Source organism: Misgurnus anguillicaudatus, chromosome 23 (genome assembly GCF_027580225.2).
Source record: "Misgurnus anguillicaudatus chromosome 23, ASM2758022v2, whole genome shotgun sequence".
In the NCBI taxonomy this organism is placed as follows: Eukaryota; Metazoa; Chordata; class Actinopteri; order Cypriniformes; family Cobitidae; genus Misgurnus; species Misgurnus anguillicaudatus.
The window spans coordinates 17,345,899-17,372,735 of record NC_073359.2 but is presented as its reverse complement, the minus strand read 5'-3'; the positions used below and the strand labels follow the sequence as shown (position 1 = coordinate 17,372,735).

Here is a 26,837-nt window from a genome sequence, read left to right as displayed (position 1 = left end):
CTTTTCTCTAGTGATCTAGTAGATCATCTACTCTATTGCGTGCTGTATCTGATGTTCTTTCCGATGAACTACAGGATGATTCACTTAATCTGCTGTTTGATCTGATCTCCTCTTTGATGAATTACTACTTGATTGACTCGATCTATGGCTTCATCTGATTTTAGTGATCTACTAGATCATCCCCTCTATTGGCTGCTGTATCTGAGATTCTCTCTGATGAGTTACGAAGTGATCTACTAAATCTGCTGCTCTCTCTGACGAACTACTACTTGATTGACTTGATCTACAGTTTTATCTGATATTTTATCTAGTGATCTTCTAGATCATGTAATCTACTGGCTGCTGTATCTGATCTTCTCTCTAAAGAACTACTAGAAGATCTACTGAATCTGCTGCACTCTCCAATCTCTTCTCTGATGAACTACTACTTGATTGACTCGATCTACAGCTTTTTCTGATCTTTTCTCTAGTGATCTACTAGATCATCTTCTCTATTGGCTGCTGTATCTGATGTTCTCCCGGATTAACTACATGACGATTAACTGAATCTGCTGCTTTATCTGATCTGTCTGATGATCTACCAGTTGCTATAACAATCTTTCTAGTGATCTACTCAATCATCTACTCTATCAGGTCTTCCCTCTCCTGAACAACAAATCATCTACATCAGATGATCCATCTGATCTTATTAATCTACTATCTGATCTACTAGATCATTCCTCTATCCAATGCTCTTTCTGATGTTTTAAGGACTATAAGATGCTCTATATCTGCAACTCTACCTCGACTAGATGTCCAATATAATTTGATCATGGCAAAATATTATATTACATCAAATAAAAAAAATACAAACAGCTACATGTATAACATGTATAATAAAAATGAATAAAAAAGTTAATTGTAAAACATACTGATCAGTTTCCAATAAAAACAGTATTTTTTATCTTGATCTATCCATTTCATATTTTTATCATTCACTGTTTTGTTAGCTAGCTCTGCAGCAAGTGGCCTAAACAAGCTAGACCCGGGGTTACGCTGAAAGCAATGCTTTACTCTTGTTTTAGCCAAGAGTATGTGTGGAGTGTATTTGTTCAGGAAGGTGACTAGCTTTTGTCTAGGTATAAATAGCTCAATACAGACGACTATGGCAGAGGAACTCCCGCAGGCACCTTGACTTTGGTAACTGTGCCCCCAAGCATTCCCCCAAATCCCAGCCCTGAATTTAAAACACACAGATATGTTGTTAGATATGTGTTGCCAAAGAGCAACAACCAAGCTAGCATGTTGTTACCCAGTTTTGGCCTTAGGGATTAAACTGTTGAGGCATTTGACTGATCTCAGATCAGGAGCCGAGGCCCTCTGTTTGCGTCAGTGAGAGTTGCTACTGTACCAACAACTCATTTTAGACACATAGCATGGAAATTAATGGAAATACGGAGAGGGAGAGATAGTGGGAAAGAAACATCTGGACAGGGATTAGAACAAACTAAAGGGGGTTACAGAAAAAAGGGGAGGGGTGAGGCGCAGTAAACGGTGGAGTCTTAATGCACAGGGTTAAAGAAGAGGTTTAACAGGAAGCTGGGGGGAAGAGAGAGCAGATCTTACTTGAAAGAAGCCGGGAGGCATGGGTCCACCTGGCATGCCGTCGTTGGGCGGCATGTTGCCCATCACAGGACTGGGGGCTGCTGCTGCACTCTGAAACACAAACATGCAAAATCTGTTAAAAAAATGAAATTAAAGCCATTCTTAATTCTCTTTGATTTGTTAAAAGATATATGGTTTCAAATCATTAAAATGTTACCAAATTGTAAATATGAGAAACTTTAAGTACTTGCTACATCAATGACCCAAACAAACAACCTAGTGAGTGCCACAAAAACACCTTGTCATAGTGAGCAGTGGTTTAGGTTAAAGGCTACAGAACCCAGTCACCCCAGACAAAGCCCGCCTCAGCCGTGTCTTTCCCATGCCGGTAAAGAGGGGGAGACGGGGGATTACACATGACCTGACACCCCTCCTCCATCCTGTAATCAGATCCCCCTCTATCCATCCCTCTTGTCTGAGTGGAGGAGGGTGAACTGCCTCAGTGCAACTGACCTTAACAGCCCAGACACTCAGCACTGACCCCATGAGGTCAAAGGGCACTGGTATATACACACGCATATGCAAATTTCCCATCTACAGCTCTCTCTCACACACACTGAGCTGTAACAAACAGAACTAAAGATAAACACAAGCACACACGTACAGTAAAGACGACGTTTAGTTGCATAAAAGAGGTAATTGGTAAGTACTTGCCCATGGTGGAAAGCGTTAGGAGCTGACCCCTGCAGGTACGAATTTGACTAAAATCCCTTCAGGGGATCATTCCACCCCAACGCACTATAAGGATACTCGACTGTAAGGAAAGCCCAATGCCCGGGCCAGCGTGAACGATGCTCAGGCCAGTTTACTGAACTGTTACCTTAATGAAAGTTTACAATTTGCACATGTTTTGAGACCTTGCTAATTAAAAAATACTCAATTAAAGAAGAAGTCAAAAAGATGTCAATGCGTTACTCAAGAAGCATCCTACGGCTTCAGACAACGCCCAAAACTGTGTTCACGTTATCTTGGGCTTGAGAGGACATGAGGATATAGTTCTCATTTTTTATTTGCTTAAACATTTTTTTGCTTTACTTTGTGCCGTCATACTTACTCGTGTAAGTACTCATAAAACAGTCTTTAAATAGGAAAAACATGGAAGTGTTTGGTGGCTTCTAAATTAATCCCTGTTTGGATCTTAAAGGAATAGTCTACTCATTTTCAATATTAAAATATGTTATTACCTTAACTAAGAATTGTTGATACATTCCTCTATCATCTGTGTGCGTGCACGTAAGCGCTGGAGCGTGCTGCGACACTTCGATAGCATTTAGCTTAGCCCCATTCATTCAATGGTACCAATCAGAGATAAAGTTAGAAGTGACCAAACACATCAACGTTTTTCCTATTTGAGACGAGCAAGTTTGGTGGTAAAGAATAGAGCGTGGCGCTTTTCTAAGCGGATTTAAAAGAGGAACTATATTTTATGGCGTAATAGCACTTTTGGGAGTACTTCGACTCGCCTGAAAAGTCCGCTTCCCTTCTCACTCTCATAATGGGAGAGGGAGGGTGTTACTGCGCAGAGTCGAAGTACTCCCAAAAGTGCTATTACGCCATAAAATATAGTTCCTCTTTTAAATCCGCTTAGAAAAGCGCCTACTCGGATGTAGGGTTGTGCCGATAGACGATAGTATCGTAACACTATCGTCTGGCATCAGTTTTAAGAAGATTGCGGTCATGACAGTGTTCTTCCTCGCTTCTTTTTTGTCCACCAATCAAGTGCCTTGTCATAAATGAGTCAAAAATGAACAAATAAATAAATGAATAAACTACTTCCCCGCCCCCAATACTATCGTGTATCGGCAATCTCACAGGCTGACGATAGGACGATCTCAAAATGGGGCAATCTGCCCAACACTACTCGTATGCAATGAAAAACGAAAACGGCAAAAGGGTTAGTAGTCTATATGACAAGAGTTTTATTTTATCAACACGCTTCCACAAACTTGTCAATCACAGGAAACCCAATGAATTTCCATATCATCCATGCACAAGGACGCACTTTCTCATAATCGGGGAATAAAATAGAGCCAGAGGCTGGCGTGGGGTAGATAACAGGTGAGGTAGGGCCAGCCACAGTGTTTGCATGCGGTGGAGAGATTGGCGAGTATGTTTGGTTAAGAGGAAGGAGGGGCTGAGTGACAGATCAGGCTGGTGAGATTTTGTTTACACAGCGGCCGGTGTAGGTTTAACCAGCACAATGGCTCGCAGTCTATTGTCACAGCATATGAACGAGTGGAAATCCGGAAGGCAGCAGGATAAATACTTTCATTAACACTATGAACTATGAGAAAATCACTGGGCAGAATGACCGCATCCAGTCAGCGGGAAGGGATGAGCTACGGGAGTCATTCGTGGCTCGCGCGAGCACACACCGAGCGAGACTTCACTGCGCTCAGGTAGAGAGGCAGAAGGCCCAATCGGCTTGTTGCCATGACAACTCAGTCCTTGGCTCTACCGCTCTCTGGTGCCCATTAAAACCCTCAGGCCGTCAATCACTCGCCCGGCCAGGGAGTGAAAGAGAGAGAGAGAAGAATTAAGATAGAGTTTAAAGGAGCCCGTGGCTTTTGATAGGCCTGGCTGTTTGCTAGCGCTATCTCTCTCGCTTGCTCTCTCGAGCACATAAGCGGATGCATCCCAGATCTTGTTAAAGGAATAGTTCTCTTTAAAATGAAAATTTTGCCATTATTCACGTCTTTCTGTGCTAGTGTGGAGCACAAATTTACAAAACAGTTTATATTCACAATGGCTCTCGAACACCAAAGGGAACAAAAATATAATATTAAAGCAAAATTGGTGACACAACAGGTTTGTACAAGTAACAGACTGAAAAAATTGCAGATGCTTCATCCAAAGTGACTTTAAGGTATACATTTCTATCAGTATGTGTGGATCGAACCCATGACTTTGCTAAGGAAATGCTCTACCAATTGAGCTACAGTAACATAATATTTATATGGCAAACTGTACAACAAAATCCTTAAGAAATGTGAGTACGGTAAAAAATACAGTATGGAGATTTGGACAGAGGAGAGGATGGACATTTTGGGTGTACAATTTCTAAAAATGATAAATACCACCTTCTTTATACTTCTTTGGATGAAAGTAAGCTAAACAAGTTGGCACGATAAGGGTTAACAAGGATTCAATTAAACACAAACTGATGTTTCCAGTATGTTTAACCCCTACTCACCTGATGTCTTCAAATGCATGTTTAACATCCACACACACAGACATCATCCAAAGCCTGTGAAGTAATTAGCCACTGCTGTTTTAATTATTAGCATCAATCGCTGAGCTCAGCTGGGTGGTGGACAGAGGGGGAAAGGCTTAATCTGGGCATCGATCTGGTGCAGGGTTCCAGGAGGAATGGATCCTGCCTTATCTGCTATTGTTTGAACAGGGTAACCTATATCACCTGGCGAGTAATACATCCACACGTACGTGGGTAACAAGCAGCCGTTAAGATCTTAGCACGAGTTGAATAAGTGATGCACTCACAACATGCCAACATGGAAATCATAAACTTGTAGGAATGGAGTCATCTTTGTACTGAATGTACACCTGCTTGTACCAACAAGACTCAAGACTCTGCATTTTGTTTTTAAAAATCCTATCCTGAAGTATTACACTTCAGCATTATGCTAAATTTGTTTTGAAACAGAGACACAAGCCATAGTTCCCATAATGCAGTTCATGTAGCTTAATTGGTAAAGAAATAATAATGTATTATTTGCTGTGCAAAAGGTCATAGGTTCAATACCCAGAGAACACACATACTGATAAAATATGTAAAACAACTTTTTAATTTGGAAGAATGCATGTTGGAAAAAAGATCAAACTCTAGGGGTGGCACGGTTCACAAAACCCTCGGCTCGGTTCGTATCACGATTTTATGGTCACGGTTCTCAGTTCAGTACGGTTCTTGTTATTTTTTCTTTTAATTTTTGAACACTCCAGAAATGTATTATTATCTTATTAATGTATTAATTATACATATTTTAGGATACAGTATTAAAAAGTTATATCATGTAATCATGCACAAACTGACATTGATTATTTCAACATGCTTTTCATTTATTTGGCAAAAAAATAGACTGTGTATTGCCATCTACATGAACTTATGTGCCTTTTTAACACACAAGATAACATTTATCAAACTCCCAACTTCAGTGTAGCTCTTAGATTTATCACTGAGAGGCTGCTTAAATACTTCAGAGAGTATATGTAGACGAGAGAGAAACATAACATTTAAACCTGTAATATTTAAATCCGTCTCTTTTGTCCACTTTTGACCACTTCTGTCCTGATTACTTTGAGGGGCAATTTATGAATAAGATCGCGCAACTTTCACACGCTAGCAAAATAAAACTACGCGGAAATCAGCCGCTTTCGTTTTATCAACAAAAGGCTAAAAATAGCGCTATTCACCGTGTGTTTCTGGAAGAAGGCAGAAGTCAGAAAAGAAGTAGAACAATTGAGTTCGGTAGCTCAGATTAGATAAATGGGCGGAGAGAAGGCGGTCGCGTGTGGGTGTTCGAACACAGTCAACCCATAGACTGCAGTTCTATCTATTGTTTTATTTCCGCTGTCATCATAGGTAACATGAAATAAAAAAAATTCCACACACCAAACTTAAACGATGCTGGCGCATCCTCCAACTCCGGGCAGACTTCCTTTCCACTTGCCATTTCTACACGCAACATGACCTGCAGCACTCACTCTCCACACCAGTCACCTCTTCTTTCGCGCGATTCGCTAAAGGGAAACACGCTATCTGAGGTCAAATACAGGGCACGAGGCTACATACAATTGCGCATGCCATGAACTGTCGAACCGTGCGATGCAGTGCCACCCCTATCAAACTCATATGGCCGATTTAAGTGACAACTTATTTTTTAGTTAAAACTATAAAGGCAACAGCTTAAACAAACACAAACTTTTTAAATCTCTCAGCTCTGTGTTTGTAAAGTTCTGTCCATTTACTGCCTTTCAGCACATTTGCTGACCCTCTCATCTCCCACTCTTACTCCTCTTCCACTCCTCATTTCCCAACATCCCCCATTTCCAATAACTCTGTCAGTGAAGTTGACTCCATAAAGATTAGCCAGTGAGCACAGGCAGCCATAATCAGCAGTGCTGGCTGACAGATGTGCCTTTTAATCAATGGAGCGCTGGAATGGCAATCTACACTGTGTAACACGGGAAAGCCACTATGAAAAGGGTCGCTCTCTCTTTCCCCGCTTCCCTCCTATGGTGCCAACAGCTGTTGTATCAATCAGGTGAATTAATTACCGGTAAACAAATCTGCAGAGGAAACCCCTCATGTAAACCCCCACCCCATAAATACACACGCATGTACGCACACACAAAAACACTGTATTCCCAGAACCCCAAAGCTTTCCCTCTCTCAATGGCCTACAATTATGCTTGCTCAAGGGTTTCATCAGAAGCCATATCCGTAGACAAGTGTGTGTAGAAACGGGTACGTTTACATTCACACATCTGGCAAATGCTTGTTGTGCATTTTTACAGTGACTTACAGTGCATTCTACAAATTAAGCTCCAGGAACACACAGCCGAGCTACAGGAACACACAGCCGAGCTACAGGAACACAACGGAACTAACAGGAACACATCTGGAAACTGCTTGTATCCAAACTGACTTACAGTGCATTCTACAAATCAAGCTACAGGAAAACACAGCCGAGCTACAGGAAACACAGCCGAGCTACAGGAAAAAAGAGCCGAGCTACCAGGAAAACACAGCCGAGCTACCAGGAAAACACAGCCGAGCTACCAGGAAAACACAGCCGAGCTACAGGAACACACAGCCGAGCTTCAGCAACACACAGCCGAGCTACAGGAACACACAGCCGAGCTACAGGAACACACAGCTGAGCTACAGGAACACACAGCCGAGCTACAGAAAAACACAGCCAAGCTACAGGAACACAACAGAACAAACAGGAACACAGCGGAACTAACAGGAGCACATCTGGAAACTGCTTGTATCCAAACTGACTTACAGTGCATTCTACAAATCAAGCTACAGGAAAACACAGCCGAGCTCCAGGAAACACAGCCGAGCTACATGAAAACACAGCCGAGCTACAGGAAAACACAGCCGAGCTACAGAAAAACACAGCTGAGCTACAGGAACACAACGGAACAAATAGGAACACAGCGGAACTAACAGGAACACATCTGGAAACTGCTTGTATCCAAACTGACTTACAGTGCATTCTACAAATCAAGCTACGGAAAACAGAGCCGAGCACCAGGAAAACAGAGCCGTGCACCAGGAAAACAGAGCCGAGTTCTGCTGTGTTCCAGGAAAACAATGCCGAGCTACCAGGAAAACAGAGCCGAGCTACCAGGAAAACAGAGCCGAGCTACCAGGAAAACAGAGCCGAGCTACCAGGAAAACAGAGCCGAGCTACCAGGAAAACAGAGCCGACCTACCAGGAAAACAGAGCCGAGCTACCAGGAACGCACAGCCGAGCTACCAGGAAAACACAGCCGAGCTACCAGGAAAACACAGCCGAGCTACAGGAACACACAGCCGAGCTTCAGCAACACACAGCCGAGCTACAGGAACACACAGCCGAGCTACAGGAACACACAGCCGAGCTACAGGAACACACAGCCGAGCTACAGGAACACACAGCCGAGCTACAGAAACACACAGCCAAGCTACAGGAACACAACAGAACAAACAGGAACACAGCGGAACTAACAGGAGCACATCTGGAAACTGCTTGTATCCAAACTGACTTACAGTGCATTCTACAAATCAAGCTACAGGAAAACACAGCCGAGCTCCAGGAAACACAGCCGAGCTACATGAAAACACAGCCGAGCTACAGGAAAACACAGCCGAGCTACAGAAAAACACAGCTGAGCTACAGGAACACAACGGAACAAATAGGAACACAGCAGAACTAACAGGAACACATCTGGAAACTGCTTGTATCCAAACTGACTTACAGTGCATTCTACAAATCAAGCTACGGAAAACAGAGCAGAGCAACAGGAAAACAGAGCCGAGCACCAGGAAAACAGAGCCGAGCACCAGGAAAACAGAGCCGCGCACCAGGAAAACAAAGCCGAGTTCTGCTGTGTTCCAGGAAAACAGAGCCGAGCACCAGGAAAACAGAGCCGAGGACCAGGAAAACAGAGCCGAGCACCAGGAAAACAGAGCCGAGCTACCAGGAAAACAGAGCCGAGCTACCAGGAAAACAGAGCCGAGCTACCAGGAAAACAGAGCCGAGCTACCAGGAAAACAGAGCCGAGCTACCAGGAAAACAAAGCCGAGCTACCAGGAAAACAGAGCCGAGCTACCAGGAAAACAGAGCCGAGCTACCAGGAAAACAGAGCCGAGCTACCAGGAACACACAGCCGAGCTACCAGGAACACACAGCCGTGCCACAGGAACACACAGCCGTGCCACAGGAACACACAGCCGTGCCACAGGAACACACAGCCGTGCCACAGGAACACACAGCCGTGCCACATGAACACAAACAAGCTACAGGAACACAGCTGAGCTACAGGAACAGAGTTGAGATACAGGAATAAAGCCGAGCCACAGGAACACAGCCGAGCTACAGGAACACAGCCGAGCTACAGGAACACAGCCGAGCAACAGGAACACAGCCGAGCAACAGGAACACAGCCGAGCAACAGGAACACAGCCGAGCAACAGGATCACAGCCGAGCAACAGGAACACAGCCGAGCAATAGGAACACAGTCGAGCAACAGGATCACAGCCGAGCAACAGGATCACAGCCGAGCAACAGGAACCCAGTACAGGAAATGCTAAAGCAGAAGTTTATTTGTGAAATGTAAAAAAAGAGACAGATGTGCAAAGAGAAATCCCCCCTGCCAACCTGTTATCTGCATTATCAGTTACAATACAAATTAAGTATGTTCCAACAGCACTAACAAAGACGCTAACTCCCATTTGGTAGCCAACAGATGTACTGGCTGGACTTCAAGTGCAGCTGGAAACACAACATTTCATACAAAATGTACTGTATCTTCTTCAAACCTCACAAAACCATTATATACTAATCTAGCTAAGCTCCAAGCAATCTTAGACCTTATTGGTCAAATGATTGCCATTCATCCACATTTACATTAATGCATTTGGCAGATGCTTTCATACAAAGGAACTTACAGTACACATTTTTCTATTATTATATCTATTCTCTAGGAATTTAACCCATGATCGTGGCATTGCTAGTGCCAAGGTCAAAACTAAGCTACAAGAAAAGTAGTCCATCTACTCCATCTAAAGGTCAAACATAAATGTATACCCACCAAGAGTGAATCAATGATACAGATACATGCCCAAACTCAGTGCAAGGAGGACTAGCTAAGATTTAAATTAAACAGGACTGACACTAGGCTACAACGCATGTTCTGTAAAGCACAGGCCCTGACCCGGCTCACCACCTCATTGGCCGTGGCAGGTTATCTTGCTGTTTTACTCACAGCAGCCATACACCCATGCACAAATGCCCTCTGTACCCTATGCACTTTAATTACAGTGAAAAAAGAAGGTCTGTGAGGAAGCACACAAAAAACGTTCATATACCACACATTTGAATTTCAATTAAAAACCCTAACATCATGTTACCTCTCAGAGACCCGTCAATTTATATCCTAAAGACACAATGTGAAAAGCAAACTTTTTGTATATTTAGTTCAGCTTTGCTGATGAGGGTTAAATTTATCATTGCACTTTATAGGAAACATTCATAAAGCAGTCACTCTGCTTCATTTAACTTGACTAGATTTAATATTTGGATAAAAAAATCTAACCGAGACAACGTGGCCATGCTGCCATCCCATTGTGGATGCGAAACATTTAAGGTGGTCATATTACAATCCATACATTCCGAAGATGGTTGACAGGAAGGGTGTTCCCATCGGGCCGCTGATGTCATCTGCTGAAATGGTATTTTTGCTTTCCCCTCTCTGGTTTTTGGAGTATGGCCTTCTAAGCAAGCAAAAATCATTCTTTTTTGGATAGTCTCTGGAGTTCCCGCTACCGGGTTCAGGAGCTTAGCATATTATAGTTAACATTCTCAGAGGCTGATCGCAGGGACTTTATAGGAAACCTAGCGGACTGTATGTGCCTATCCGACTGTATGTAAGAGGCACTTAGAGCAGATGGCAAAAGAGAAGGACTTGTCACCTTATACACCCATTATAGTGTACATTTGAATAAACTTTAAGTAAATTAAACTACTGACGCAATAAAATAGCATTACAAATTTTTGCAGTGCTATCAAAAACTGGGATTTTTTACTGGTACTGGCATCACTGGCATTAGATTTGTAGTGTTGTGAGTGACAACCTAAAACCATAAACCATGTTTCTCAATCAACCCAAGTGCAGTTCTGCAAGGTCCTGCCTGGTAAATATGGTTTTGGGTTCCCTCACATGTCCAAATCCACAATCCCTTTATGCAGATTGTGAGTGCAACCACTGAAACCAAGTCAGCCAACTCTTAACCAGCTGTGGCGAATGGTGGTCAGCCCACCCAAGCCAGTGGTCAAATCTTTCTAGTGTCCAACTGCACGCTGGCAACTCCACTTTCACAGAAAGTTACTACATTGCCAATAGGTGTGGTAACATGAATGCTAACTTAAGTTCAAATATGTTCAAACTGTGCTTTCCAGTGAACTTATAAACATGCCCTGCTCTTAAGACATTACCAGTACCAGAAGACCCACAATCACAGCTGCTGAAGAAAAAGGGGCAGTTGGTGCCTTACTGCAAATATTGGCGCATGTCAGGCTAACCTGTGCTAGCATTCCTATCAATAAGTAAATAGCCTGAGAGAAATATCTTTACCCAAAGCAGACGATGTAGTCTCAGAGAACAAAACAATAAGCATTTTTCTTTCTAATGAAGTGATCTTATGGCTCGTCCTTAATTTAACAGGATACCTTAACAGAGAGGTACGTTCACAGATTTGGCACCTGCAATATGTAGTGCCCTTTAATTAGCAAGTTCAGAAACAACAAAGCAATTAAGCTACATTACATAATACACAAAACACCACTAAGACGCATAATAACCTAAACTAATGTGCATCTCAAGCCTGTATTTCCAAATTATTTTCACCTGGATAGCACTTTTGGTTCCAATCTACCATCTACCTTTTTGTTCTTGTGGTTGCGTTAGCAACACAAAGGTCATAGGTTCGATCCCACGAACACGCATACTGATAAAAGAAATATATAAAGCATGCATTCAGGTTCCAGTTGATCACAATGCAAACGTCTATGAAAGCTGTGATGCCCCAGTCATCAGGCCCACATAGACTTGGGAAAACTACAACCCCTATTCAAGATCAGCTTCAGTAAATTTACTTATTTGACTCTTGTGATATAATACAATTAGAGCGACATTAGAAACCAAATATTTAGTGTCATCATTTTCAACAATGTAGGTGATAAATGGTGTGGTCTCGATGCCGAACTCAAACATACACCCTGGGGACACGAAGAGGACAAGTGTCCACCAAACTCCCCAAAAACAAGGTCTCTCTCTAATCTTTGTCTTGATATAGCTTTTTGTCTCTCTGTCTTTATGCTAATTCTACATGTGAACACGCAAACCGCAAAGTCCCGGGGGGAAACAGGGTTGTCTGCCTTCACGCCCTCTCTCTCTCTCTTTCTCCTTCTCTACCTCCCCACCCCCTCCCTCAATAGAGTCTGGGTATCAGGCAGCTCGGAGAAGCCGTTGTCATGGTGACAGGTCCTGTCTGCATTCCCTCCCTCAGGCATTTCGGATCCAGAGAGCGTTGCATGTTTTGAGATGAAGAACGAAAGTCGAAAAAGGATGGAGAGACGATGATTATACACATTGAAGAAAGCAAATAAAGCCCTGTTCACATCGACTGCGATTTTATTGCTGGAGGTCACCAGTCGCTTTGCTCTAATGTTATTGGTGGGATGCATAACTTGCCATAGGATCGTTTGTAAAAACCTGTTGTTCCTTCTACGTTATAAACCTTCACGGAACTTTCTTTTTTATGCACTATTTATATATCATATCATGTACAAGATTATTGAATATAAATGCAAAGCATGAATCAAACCTCAAAATGGCAGGAACGTTTCTATAGACCATTTTCAAGCGTATTTCCGAATAATATGGGAACTTCTTAACCTTGTTGTGACTTTTGTGGCAAAATCTCTCAATGAAAATAAATGGCTTATGGTTGCTTTCTCACTGTCAGTGTGATCAACCCTTACAAAGTGATTTTTGGGAAGCAGAAGGAAAGGACACTGATAAAGATACAGAACAAAACAAAGAGATGAAAAGACTTCTGATGGGAGTAGTAAAGCCCCACATTAATCTAATGGGACAGGGTGGCATAAACTAAAAAAACTAATAGAAAGCCCAACCCCATGGTGTCCCTCATAGTCCCAGCAAACAGAGCAGGCATCTCACACCGCTATTCCTGGCACCCTCCGCCCTACACCTGACCTTTCATACACCCTCCGCCGATCAACTCCAACAAATCTGCACCAGCATCCCACCCTATCTAAACCCAGGGCTGCGTGCAGATCCACCCCTACATTTGGTCTGTATCATGTAACAGCCCTAAAACATTGTGCACCTGGTGCTGGCTAAAATAAGGTCTCCTACTGCGACCATGCCAAGAGGACCACTGGCTATTCCAAAATGATAAAACATGAAATAAAACTAGAAAAATTAATCACCAATACAATCAGCTTGAATTTTAATGCTGGTCTGGTGCTGGTGGATGAGCATTGCCAAGTTATTCACCAACATAATTTGGTCAACCAGCTTGGCCTTCCATGCGGGGGAACCCACAACCACAACAAACACATGCTAGCAAATAGACTGCTCTGTTTAGCAAGATATATCTGTAGGAAACTACCAGCAATAGTCCTTGAGATTTGGTCTGTAAGTGCTTGGTTTGAAACTGGCCACATGTTTATTACAAACAGTCTTTTTCCTAATGCTCAGTTCTTGAAAACTGACGTGCTACGCCATTGAAGCAATCGAAGACCATACCATGCTTGCATGTCACAACTGGAGGTGACAAAAAACAGAAAACACCAGTAAGCCTGTGATTTGACAAATAAAATAGCACACAACCATTTCTTGGAACAAAAGCCGTTTACAGGGCACCCCTCAAGATGTCTCCCACAGTAGTGCAGCTAACTGCATCCATAGGTGCAGCCGCATGAAGTTCTCATTACAGCTCTTGACTTCCCCCCATAGGGCCATCCAGCATGTTAATTGCAAGGCAAACAATTCGAGAGCCCACATTAACCTCCCGAAGTCTCCCGCGAGTGGAGGTTAGTCAAGTCCTTTAAAAAACCTCGACGCCACTGGACAAGTACCAGTTTGAAGCTAATCCCGTTGGAGGAGGAACCCTTTCCCTCTAAATTCTCACAGCGGGGGAGAGCTGATGAAAGTACAAGCGATATGAGCCACATCAAAGAAGGTGCGGAGAGAGACAAGCGTTACCGCTTTGTTTGACCACTTTACTGTTAGTGAGCTGATTTTATGTCAGCAGAACAATATAGCTTTAGTCATTACGTTGAAACGACCCTTGTATTCAATTCCCTCGGCGTGTTTTGAGCGGTTCCAGGCGGTAAAGCTATATAACTAGCGTTTCACTGCAGATTTAAAATACAAATCGAAAGAGCTGAAACTGTTGTAAAGAGCCGGTGCGGAGGTGGGGTTGGGCAAATGTTCGTCACATTAGATGGTTAGTCACTATCGTTAGCCTAGCTGGGTGGTCATTAACTTTGCTTGCCTATTACATACTTTGGTAAATTAAAAACGATCAAAGTGAACAGTTAAACTGCACAGGCGACTGGAAGCTACAAATTTTCTAGCGGAGCATAATTCGAGTAAAGGCCCATTCACACCAAGTGCGATAACCATAAACTTTAACAATAACTATATTAGTGTCAACACCGGTGGGGTTTATATGATAGCTATGCAGTTTCCTGTTTTTAGTGTTCGTGCCCTTAAAATTTGCATGGATTTTTATTGGCTTTCAATGTTTGCATGTCTAAAAGTGATCCCAACAATTTAATTTTTTGGTATAGACGGTTTCATCGGACGCACGTACATTGTCGCGGTTACACGCCTGAAGCGAAGTGAACTTCTGGTCTGTATTTATTGGCCTTGTACACACTGCAAACTTATGGGAGTGACAACCGCATTTAAATGCGGGAGTGAATCCCTTAAATGTTCGTTACAGCAAACGCTCGTGCCTCTGTCAAATTTCTGCACCGCACATACAGAAGACCTTTTCCCCTTCAAGTCATGTCCATGATGCAGGTTTAAACACTTTATTAACTACTAGTTGTTCAGTTCGGTTATGTACACATATGTAAATGTGGTTGTCGCTACCATCATTTTGCGGGAGTTAATTGGATTGTAGAATGCGGTTGTCAGTCCCGGAAATAACTGAACTGGGTGTGTGCAGAACAGGATTAAGCCTTAAAAGGTTAACTGAAACCGAATTAATATGCAGTGTGTACAGGACCATTTATCGTCTGGGTAGTGGCTAAACTGATCTCTGAAACAAATACCTTGTCGAAAATAAAATGTTTTGGTTTACTAAAGACTAGGGGAGACGACGAGCATGGATCAAAACTGTCCGGAGAGGTTTGGCAGCCAGGCAAGAATTCAAGGACCTGTATCAAACATTGTATACATTAACTTTACACAGTTACGTTAGCTTACTGTAATAAATGATGTGTGTTATAATATAATATAAGAATGAAGGTAATTTATTTCTATAAACTGTTAAAGGAATCTGTTGTTATTGATTCTATTTTGAAGTCAACCGGAAGTTGCGCTTGGTCCACAAAAGCTGTCTATGTTTGTCTATGTTGTTGTTGATGAAACTATTTATTGTCTTCATAACTATTGTGATGTGGATCCTGCAATTCATTTTATAGTGTTTAAAAATATATTAGAAAATTACTTTGTTTTTATAGTTATAATTATTGTCCTTGGTGTGAACGGGCCTTAAGATCAAACAACTCTTGAAATGCACAGCCACAGATGCAACACGACTGAACAGATGGAAACAAATTAGTAACAAACTAGCATTAACATCCTTCGCTTGCTCACCCAGTGTCCCACCATGCCACCCTCACCGACCTCAAGTTCCAAGACCAACCAATGTCATCCGAATCCAAAATCCCATTCTCTTTCAACACTTCGATTCCCCCCAATTCCCCACCCCCTCGGCCTCATAAGAAAAAAAATCCTTTGGTAGGTCGGCCAGATTAAACCGCCACTGTAATCCGCTTGGCTTTCACCTTCTTGTCCTCGACTGAGAGAGGGAGTGATGAAGAGAAAGAGAGAGCAGCGAGGAAAAGGATTGTTAAAAAACTAACTAAAGAGAGTATTAGGAAAACAAAGACCACAAGTGAGGCAAAAATGGAATACGCATAATATCAGATACAGGAAATATAATGAAGGAAATAGAAATTTGTTTTTTGGAAGATAAACTAAACACTTATACTGGTTTAAACACTGATTCCAGGTTCTAGGAAACCAAAACATTTGTTATTTTCGACGAAGTATTTGAGTCCAGTTTCAGCAACTTGTAAGACCATTAAACAAACAGAAACCGGAAATAAAGTTTTGTCCAGACGCGTAATGGCGTCATCGCACATGCGTCCAATGAAACAGTCTATACTAAGCGTTTATGTTCCCTTGGCCTTAACCCATTAACTGCCACTGTACTGTGAGCGAGACACCCGAGTTTACTTCAATATTTTGCATGTAAATCTTAATCTATCACGACAATTTATATATTGTTGGAAAGGTTTAAAAATGTAATTTTCATATTTTAAAACCTTTTAGCTGTTATAATAATGCCTGTAATTTATTAATTTGTGAAAAGCGTATGCAGCAAACCTCACAGCAAACCAACACAAACCTAATTTTCCGCATCCAAAATAAAAGTTTGTGTTTACATAACATATGTGTGTGTACTGTGTGTAAATATTATGTATATATAAATACACACACATACATGTATATATTTAATAAATATTTGCATTTATATAGTGTATACATATAGTGTATACATTTATATTATATATAAATATTTTATATATAAATATAACACATTTTTCTTACATATATACATGATTGTGTGTTTTTATATGTAAATAATAAATATACACAGTACACATACATATGTTATGTTAACACAAACTTTTATTTTGGATGCGATTAATCGCAACTAATCATTTGACAGCCCTAGAAAATAGTACTATATTGCATTATTTTTATTTATTACAATAAATTTAAACTGCTATAATAAATGTTTTTATTTAATATTTTCAGCACTTCCTTAAAAAAACTTTAAAGTAACCAAAATTAGGTTTTTAGACAAAAAAAAAAATGCCTGAGTTATATTAATCTGAAGGTGTACATTACCTTTTTCACCCCCTCGCCTTCAAAAAGGGCTGTGCCAGGTAAAGGTTTTAACCAGTGACGTTTGAGCTGCTAACACACATGTCTACCAATTGCGCTACAGTTCACCTTTTGTTCTTGTCATTTTTTAAAGTAAAAATAAAATAAAAGAGGGTCACTTTTTGGCAAGTATGTTTGTACACTCTTAAAAAGGATGTGTTAATTTTTTACACATCATTGTGTGGTAAGCTTTTAACACATTATGTGTACATTTCTGTTGATTTTGTGTTAAAATATAACACATGTTGTGTTAAAAGTAACACAAAATGTGTTGTTTCAATAATAACACAGTGATGGGTGAATTCTGGGACAACACATTTAGTGTGTTGTCCCAGAATCAACACTAATGTGTTGTTTTTAACACATTCGTTCTAAGAGTGTAGCCGTGTTGGGAACTTGCGGAAAAAAATGAAAATAATCACAAAATAAAAACAATTGCAATCATTTTCCACACTGTTGTAAATTGCTTTGGATTAAAGTGTCTCCCAGATGCCCAAATGTAAATGTACAATAATTGTGTATTTTATGACCGATCATTGCTCTCACTTAAGAGTATCTGAATACCTACCATCCCTAACACACACACACACACACAAAAATCAAACAATAAAGCCCTTACAGAACCCTGCACAAAGTATGAGAACGTCCCGCAAGGAGGGTCGGTGATATACGACTGAAGCACTTCAAACAGCAAGAGCAGTAATGGAAGAGGAAGTGACTTTATCTTTCGGACGAAACGGAGTGGGTGAGAACAAGGGTAGTAGATTGAGGAATCACTTCCTAAAGATGTTAACAGCCTCTCCGTTTCCAAAGAAAACACATTGGACACGGTCGTAGCTCAGTGCTGATAACCAGCAGCTTTAAAGGTGTAACCTTGATCTAAAGAGGGTAATTTGAGGGCCTGTGATCAATTGTAAAGCAGTAGTTCAAAAAGCTCTCCGATTCAAACACTTAAGCACAAAATCGTCTACAAATCACGGTCTATCGTCATGTAACTTAACAGAATCTATAGAAGGATTTCCTTAAGCTGTCTGTCAGCATTAAATGAGGAAAAATGATTAAATGAGGTTAATCTCTGACTTCGGACTTCGCTCCAATAGTGCAACAGTAGTTTAGACCGGTTGAAATTGAGCCGTTATCATCTTGGATCCTTCAGAGATCCCAGTTTACAAAATGGAGATACGATTATGGTGATTATAAACCAGTATGTGTGAATGCCTAATCTTAGCCACTTCATGTCCACAGCCTATTTGGCTAGGTATGTTAACCTTTTCTTTCTGATGAAGCCCATTACGGAGAATAATCGTCTGCCAAATGAAGACAAATGATGTGACCGCAATATGTTCGGAGCAGGAAATCCCTGATCACTGAACCCCCATTCAACAGCATTGATTAGGTTCACAACCAAAGTAGCCAGCCAGAGGAACTAAACACTCTGAATCAATGCTGCTTAGCGGATTATTGACCAATCGCCGCCTCTCGCACCGACATTATAACAAAATGTGAATCTGAAGAAAATACAGACAGAATTAGCCGCCATCCCAAATATGATGCATAATGAGCTAGAACATTGCGAAACCGTAGTTAATCTGTACTTTGCGCTACCTCATTTCAAATCAAAATAATGACTGCAGTGCAAAAACAAGCTAACAAATTGAAGACCTTAATACCGCAGCGCAAAAAAAACAACAACACTAGGTAGGGTGTGCGTGTATGTGTGTGTTGGGGGTGGACAGGGGGAGGGTGATTTAACGCCCTCCAACGCTCCCAATGCACTGTAGTATTTTGCATATGCTGCACAATGTTACCATGGTGACAAAGTCCAATTCTAGGCTCTGACCCATGAGGCACAACTAGTAACCGAATGATGCCCAAATCCAAATTTCTATTTACTAGCACCTTACCTGCAATAAACAACAAAAAGACACCGTTATAGCTCTTTTTTTCAATTGTCGTTTTTCGTAAACATGTTAATTGCGTTGGTCAACGTATTTCTGCGTTTCACGAATTGGTTTCATTTGTTGTATACATATCCGAAATCGTACAGATTTCTGCAGAAGGTATGTAATGCTGAAACTGACAGAGTAGGTAATCCTCAGCGTGTGTATTTGCGCGTGGACCCGTGATGGAGACGGAGAGACTGATTTCTGTTGCTCAGTTCAGCTGAACCTCATTAATTCAGAAATGGAAATCATTTCTGCATGGAGCACAGCAGAGACGAGAATGATGGGACGAGAGAAAGCAATAGGAAAAAAAAACTACTGAATGAGAACAAACAAGAGAGTGGAAGCAAAGGGACAGAGAGCAAAAGAGGATATTTTTCTTTTTTGTCTTAGCAAGATTGTCAAACCTCACAGCCAAATGAGGATATTATGGCTTGTTTCTGTTTGCTACACTTTAATTTCTATTAAAGACAGTCCTTCTAGTTTTTCACGATTACGCTACTCAACAAAACATCCGCAAAACATCAAAATGTTGCGTTATTTTGCGATCCTGCATAATTTGTTGCTTCGTCGTAAAATAATCGCAAAAAAAGTAGCAAAATCCTGATTCGAACTTTAAATCATGCTCAATTCGATTAGTTATTTTTGGGGTAATGATAAAGGCTAAGCAAACAATTGCGACTTTTTATCCTCTGCCGTAATGGTAATTAATGTTTTTAAAGACTTTTCATGTCGATCCATAAATTTATTAGATTCTGTTAAATTTACAAGTTTATCATGATAAATATTTGAAGAGTTTAGTTCCAGAACACAATAAACGCCTTTTTCTAAATGAGTTACCGCCAAAATCAGTATTGTACATGGTCAGTATTAAAAAGTGAATTCTTAATTTTAACGCAAAATCCAATATCCGCCGTGTTATTCTGTCATCTTTTCTCTCTTTTTTCCCAAAACGCAATAAACGCCACTCCTCCTTTTCTGCAGAATGCAATAAATCCGCTCCACAAATAAAGTGCACCATTCCACGCATTGTAAACAATAATGGCGGCACATTGAATACACACTGAATCCTAGTTTTCCTCATCTTGTACTTCATGATCAACAAACAAATAAACAAACAAATTCTTTGATGGCATTGCTAAACCTGTGGTGCTTTTCTGTGACGGGAAAGAAACGCAAGCTATCAAAATCTAACGCGAGAGGGACAGTCCTTCCAGTTTTTCGCGAGTCTGCAATCAACAAAACATCCGCAAAACATTAAAATGTTGTGTTATTTTCCGATCCTGCAATATTTGTTGCTTCATCGCAAAAAAGGAGAAAAATTTTGGAGAGACTTGGATTCGAACTTTAAATCATGCTCAATTCGTTTAGTTGGGTAATGATTAAGGCTAAGCAAACAATTGCGACTTTTTATCCTCGGCAGTAATGGTAATTAATGTTTTTAAAGACTTTTGATGTGTCGATCCATAAATTTACTAGATTCTGTTAAATTTACAAAGTTTATCATGAGAAATATTTGAAGAGTTTGGTTCCAAAACGCAATAAACGCCATAAAAAAAAGAGGTACCGCCGAAATCAGTATTGTACAAGGTCAGTATTAAAAAGAGAATTTTATTCTTTCATTTTTTTCTGTCTTTTCCCCCCAAAACGCAATAAATGCCACACCTCCTTCTCTGCAGAATGCAATAAATCCACTCAACAAATCACAGCACACCATTCCACGCATTGTAAACAACAATGGCGGCGCATTAAATACACAGAATCCTAGTATTCCTCATTTTGTACTTCGTAATCAACAAACAAACAAAAACAAAATAATACTTTGATGGCATTGATAAACCTGTGGTGGTTTTCAGTGATGGGAAAGAAACGTAAGCCATCAAAATCTTACACAAGAGGCACTCGGGAGACGGAAAAATGCCGGTTGCTTGTTCTCCCGACAGCATCAAGCTTCTGTCATGCTAACACATTGACCTCAGGGGATCTTATTAAAAAAACTTTCCATTATTTTACGCGAAGCCAACGAAAATCGAACGGGACCAAAACATTTTAAAGCTGATCGTTGTGAAAAAAGTTCAGCGACAACGTCCAAAGAATAACAGCAGCAATGACTATATGACAAAGTAAGTGTTTTGATTAATGCCATTTGTGTTTAATCAGTGTATACCACTAGTCCACTTAATGAATATAACATGGCAAAGATGAATGCACATTTTTAAAAAAACTTGTCATGAATTTATTGCATTTTGTGGAAAAAATAATCAGTTTTTATAATAAATCTTTGAAAATCAAATTATGGATTTGAATTTTTGTATGTTTTTATAACCTAAAGATGCTATGTGAAAGTTTGTAACAGAAAATAGTGGTTCTTGGTATAGAAAACACATTTTAACCAAAATTAGTCAAAATGGATTTACTCTTCATTTACTGGAATATGCAACTACATTCGTAATTCAAATGAATTGCTTGTTCAGCATCATATGTGAAATGGCAGATCTGTCATGCTTGTTTTTAAACATGATAAACTGTAAACCGCAACAGATATTACAATTATTCAACCAAACCAAGAAATAACTTTACTGGTGTCATTTCAAATCAACCATAATAATAATAATAATACCACAGCCAAATAATTACATTTGCAAAATAAAAGCCACACAGAAAAAGTATTATTAATATCAAAATGACATTCATGTTTTGAAGTTGAGACTGGTGCACATCGGCGTTGAACAATCAGCTTTGGCAGTCACAGGCTTAAATTAATTAGTGCAATTAAACACAATTTGCAGCAGTGTCAAAGCCTTTATTTTTGATGGCCATTTACTACATGTTGAGCAACTTATTACAAACAAACATTTGTTAAGCACGCAGAACTAATAAACTTGCATAAATAAGCAAACAAATTAAAGAGACAACAAGTTAAAACTGCGCTATAAAACAGGCACTTCATCCAAACTCATAGATAAAATAGGCATACATTTAAGAGGCTGGTATTAAGATGCATTTTGGTCAATCGGATCACAAGTGGACGACGCTAAATACAGATGTAAACGGGGTGTAAAACGTTTTGAGCTCATCCACTATCGACCACATTCAGAGGTTGACAAACGCATTCACGAGACGCGCGTGTGGTCGAATGTGTTTGAGGAGCCACAAAAGACGCCTACTCTCCGCCTATTGATCTAATGTGATGTACCGAGCACAATGTTTAAACATAGGACATAACTTTTAGCGTGAAGACACAGTGTACAGAAGTGTGATCTTTAGGCTTTCATGAATAAAAACTATCATTTCACTTTAGACAACATTTAAACCCCATTCACACAGACCTTTGGTCCCAGAAAATACCCGTAAAATTACCAGACAAGCGTCTGTGTAAACACAAACTCGTTCCGTTAATCTTCTGGGATCGTTGGTGGAAAGAGGACCTAGTCAGATACACGGATAACCCTCTGTGTGAACAAGCAGCCGAAAGAATGCCGTAATGGGCGTGTCGTAGTGAGGACGTGCGCATCATCACAACAAAAGTTATGGTTTAGCTCCTTAAAACGAGAGATAACATGCATATAAACATTCACCACGAGAAATGTTGCAAACTATATTGACGCAGTTATCAGGAAATGATAAATGAGACGCATAAACAACGACGCACGTGCCGAAGTGAGGACGCGCGTGTCATGGCAACATGAAGTTGGTTCAACTCTTTAAAATGAGGGATTTACAACATTCACGACGAGAAATGTCAGCAAACTGGACTGAAGCAGATATCAGGTAAGTTGCTCGTTACTTACTGCGTTGAAACGGAGATCATTCAGCAGCATAAAAGAATATCGCGTCCGTGCTCATTTGAGCTATAATAAACGAAAATACCCGCTTGTCATCCCAACAAGATATATCGTTCAGTTCCTCAAAATGCGGGATTTAAATGCATATAAACAATCACGATGAGAAATATTGTAAAACTGTATTAAAGCAGAGATCAGGGAGCTCGTCAAATATCCACTCTGAAGCTGAGATCATTCACCAGCATAGAACTGCGCACGTCACGCGCTCCTTTATAGGATAATAAATAAAAGTGCACGCGAGTGGTTCTTGGACAGAGAAATAATATATAATATGCAAACTTCAGACGCTGCGTAGAAGAGAGGGCAGGACTTTCAATAGGTCACGTGTCTTTCCGGGACCATCAGATGCCGGGTAATCATGGCAGTGTGAATGAACAAAAAAAATCGAAGGATCCCGGAAAAATCCCGGATGCCTTTCCTGTGTATTTTACGGAATGTCTGTGTGAAAAGGGCTTTATTAACTCACTGTAGTCATTTAAATTACTTGAATGATGGACGACGTACATAAAAAAATAACAGCACTTCAATATTAAATCATTTTTGTTTAACTGAAAAAAGGAAGTCATATAAGGTCAAGGTCAAGGTCACTTTATTTATATAGCACCTGTAAAACAGCATTTCTGCTGACCAAAGTGCTTCACAATAAAATACATAGGAACAGTCATACAAAAATTTGTTATCATGTACAGCAAATATAATCACAAAAAAATAAAAAATACATAAAATACATAAAAATTAATTAAAACCTAAAAGAGCTTAAGATCTACAAGTTACGAGTAGGCCTGAGAGAAAAGATGTGTTTTCAGAACTGACTTAAATGAAGATAAGGAAGGTGAAAACCTGATTGACCGAGGTAGCAAATTCCACAGCTTAGGGGCGAAAACACTAAATGCTCTGTCACCTTTGGATTTTAAACGTGATGATGGAACTACTAGTAACTTATCTGAAGATGATCTGAGGGTTCTTTGGGTAGTGTATGGACAAATAAGATCTGAAATATAGGCGGGAGCCAGTCCATGCAAGGCTTTATATACAAAAACCAAGATCTTAAAATCAATTCTGAACTTGACAGGTAACCAGTGTAAATTTGACAAAATAGGGGTGATGTGCTCACGTTTTTTCTTTCCCGTCAAGAAGCGGGCTGCAGCATTCTGGACTAGCTGCAGACGGGCTAGGGAATACTGGTTTATACCAGCATATAATGCATTACAATAATCAAGCCTCGTTGAGATGAAGGCATGAATAAGTGTCTCTAAGTCACCAAAGGATAAAAAGGATTTTAATTTCCGTAAACACCTAAGCTGGAAGAAGCTAGCACTAACAACAGAGTTTATTTGCTTATCAAATTTTAGCTCTGAGTCAACAACAACACCCAGGTTTTTTACACAAGTGCGGATGTTAGCTTGTAAAGGACCTAATCCTGGAGTCAGACCATGCACCAAGTGTGGGGGACCGAAGAGAATTACTTCAGTTTTATTTTCATTCAATTGAAGAAAGTTTTCACCCATCCAACCTTTGATGTCATTTAAGCAGGCCAGCATGTCTGAAAAAGGTGTTGCTCCAGGTTTTATTGACATGTACAGCTGGGTATCATCCGCATAGATGTGGTATGGAACCTTGTGAAATTCAAAAATGTAGCGTAAGGGAAGCATATATATAGAAAATAAAATCGGGCCTAAGATGGAACCCTGTGGCACCCCACACGTAACAAAAGCAGGTGATGAATTAAACTGACCAATTTCAACTGAGAAGGTCCTATCAGTAAGATATGACTTAAACCAATCCAAGGCTGAGTCACAGATACCAATCTCAGTTTGTAACCGGTTTAAAAGAATACAATGATCCACTGTGTCGAATGCTGCGCTCAAATCCAGTAGTAATAAAACAGCACAATTTCCAGAATCAACAAATAGCAACAAATCATTGACCACTCTGAGCAAGGCAGACTCGGTGCTATGTTTAGATCTAAACCCAGACTGAAAAGGATCTAGTATATTATTCTCAATTAGATATGGGGTTAATTGACTTAAAACAACTTTCTCCAATACTTTGGATAGGAATGGCAATTTCGAAATAGGTCTATAGTTGTTTAGGTCAAATGGATCCAAATTTCCCTTTTTAAGCAGCGGATTAATCACTGCATGTTTAAAGCAAGATGGAACAGAGCCTGACTGTAAGGAACTGTTAATGATAGAATTAATAGTTGGTGCAACTGAGTTCAACACTTCCTTCAGTAATGTAGTTGGAATAATGTCAAGAGAGCAAGTGGTCGATCTTAGACTGGACACAATATTTAACAAATCTGGAAGCGAAATGTGGTTAAAAGATGAAAATTTTGCTGGATTTGGAGATAAACACCAATTTTTTTGGGAAGAAATTATTCCAAACTTAGATTTAATGCAGATTATTTTATTTATGAAGAAGCTGCAAAACTTCTCACACAAATCTTGGCTCTTATCGACACCAATCTCAGTAGGGGGATTTAATACAGAATTTATAGTAGAAAACAAATGTTTTGGAGAATGAGCATTTTGAGAAATTAAATCTGAGAAGTATTTAGACCTTTGCAAGGCAACTGCCTCTTGAAATTTAACCAAAGAACTTTGCAGTAGTTGATAAGAGATTTGTAATTTGTCCTTTCTCCATTTTCTTTCTGCTCTTCTACGTTCCTTTCTTAGAGCGCGGACTTCACTATTTAGCCAAGGCTGTTTTTTTGGTTTTGACTTCCTGACTTTGAGAGGAGCAATTTCATTTAAAATCTCAGAACATGAGGTATTAAAACTACCAACCAAATCGTCAACAGTAGGATTCTGTGACAAAATACCTGCATGAAGTTTAGTACTAGCATTTATGAACTGAGTGGCAGTAGAGGAGTCTATTACCCTGGCCAGATAAGTAGAGGGTCTGCTTTCAGTTTTTGAAACAGAAATAGAACACTCAAAAATTATAGGCAGATGATCAGACAGACCGACATCATGAATATCAATGTTTTTTATTGGGAAACCGGAGGTCATGATTAGGTCAAGTGTATACACATGGGATGGCATGAGGGTGGGTACATTTTTCAAATTTAGGTGACACAACTTTCACAACTTTCAGACCCAAATAATTTATGTAAACTAAATCCAAATATGCTAATAAAATCAGGACAGAAATAGGTGAAAAGCCATCTCCTCTAGAAGGGGATTCATCCCGAGTCGACCACCCTCCCTTCCCAGCTCCTGTAATATGGGGCAGCCTCTAATCTAACCATGCATGCCTTGGATTACAAACTCTTTGACAACAACAGCCACTATCACAGCCTCTACAACCCCCCCCCCCCCCCAAAATCAGGTCAACTACCCATCCCCCTGACCTTTTTATTATGTCCTTCTTCCTCACTGGCTTATGAAAAAGATGACAAACTGCCTGCATGTAGTTGGTCAGTCGTAGAGTTGTCGAAAACTGATCAAATGTAGAACATTTTCATTATTGATAACATTTCTTTGTTTACATCTGTATGTACAGCAAAGACTTTTTTTATTTGATTATTCATCACAATTCCAGTCAATGTGGTTAACAGGATTGGCAGACCTGCTACAATACCATAAAAATATCACAGATTTTTTTTTACAAAAAAAACTAATCATATTGAAAGAATTTAAAGTATGGATTTTTCACTAAAGAATATTAAACAAAGACTTTATATTAGGAACCACCCTGTTAAAACCAAAGCACCTTCACAGTGTTAAACACAGCAGGTCAGATTTTAGGGGCAAGGTGTGATTTAACATTTCAGACATTGGCGGTCTGAGATTTCCAATTGGCAGCAGAAAGCCTGTGACCTTTAATTGACCCCCTAGACCTTATAAACTGCAGCAGTTATTAAACATTCAATCCTGCGTGGCGAGGCCG

At 40.2% G+C, this 26,837-nt stretch overlaps 1 protein-coding gene across 2 annotated transcripts in view; it reads right to left on the bottom strand.

Annotated features, from left to right (window-relative positions):
* ssbp4 (single stranded DNA binding protein 4) overlaps positions 1-26,837 on the bottom strand; it is an 84,166-nt gene that overhangs the window by 14,625 nt on the left and 42,704 nt on the right. For both annotated transcript variants that reach the window (XM_073862052.1, XM_073862054.1), the window contains one exon: positions 1,606-1,695. In XM_073862052.1, coding sequence (XP_073718153.1) covers positions 1,606-1,695 — 90 coding nt within the window. The remainder of the gene's footprint in view (positions 1-1,605; positions 1,696-26,837) is intronic.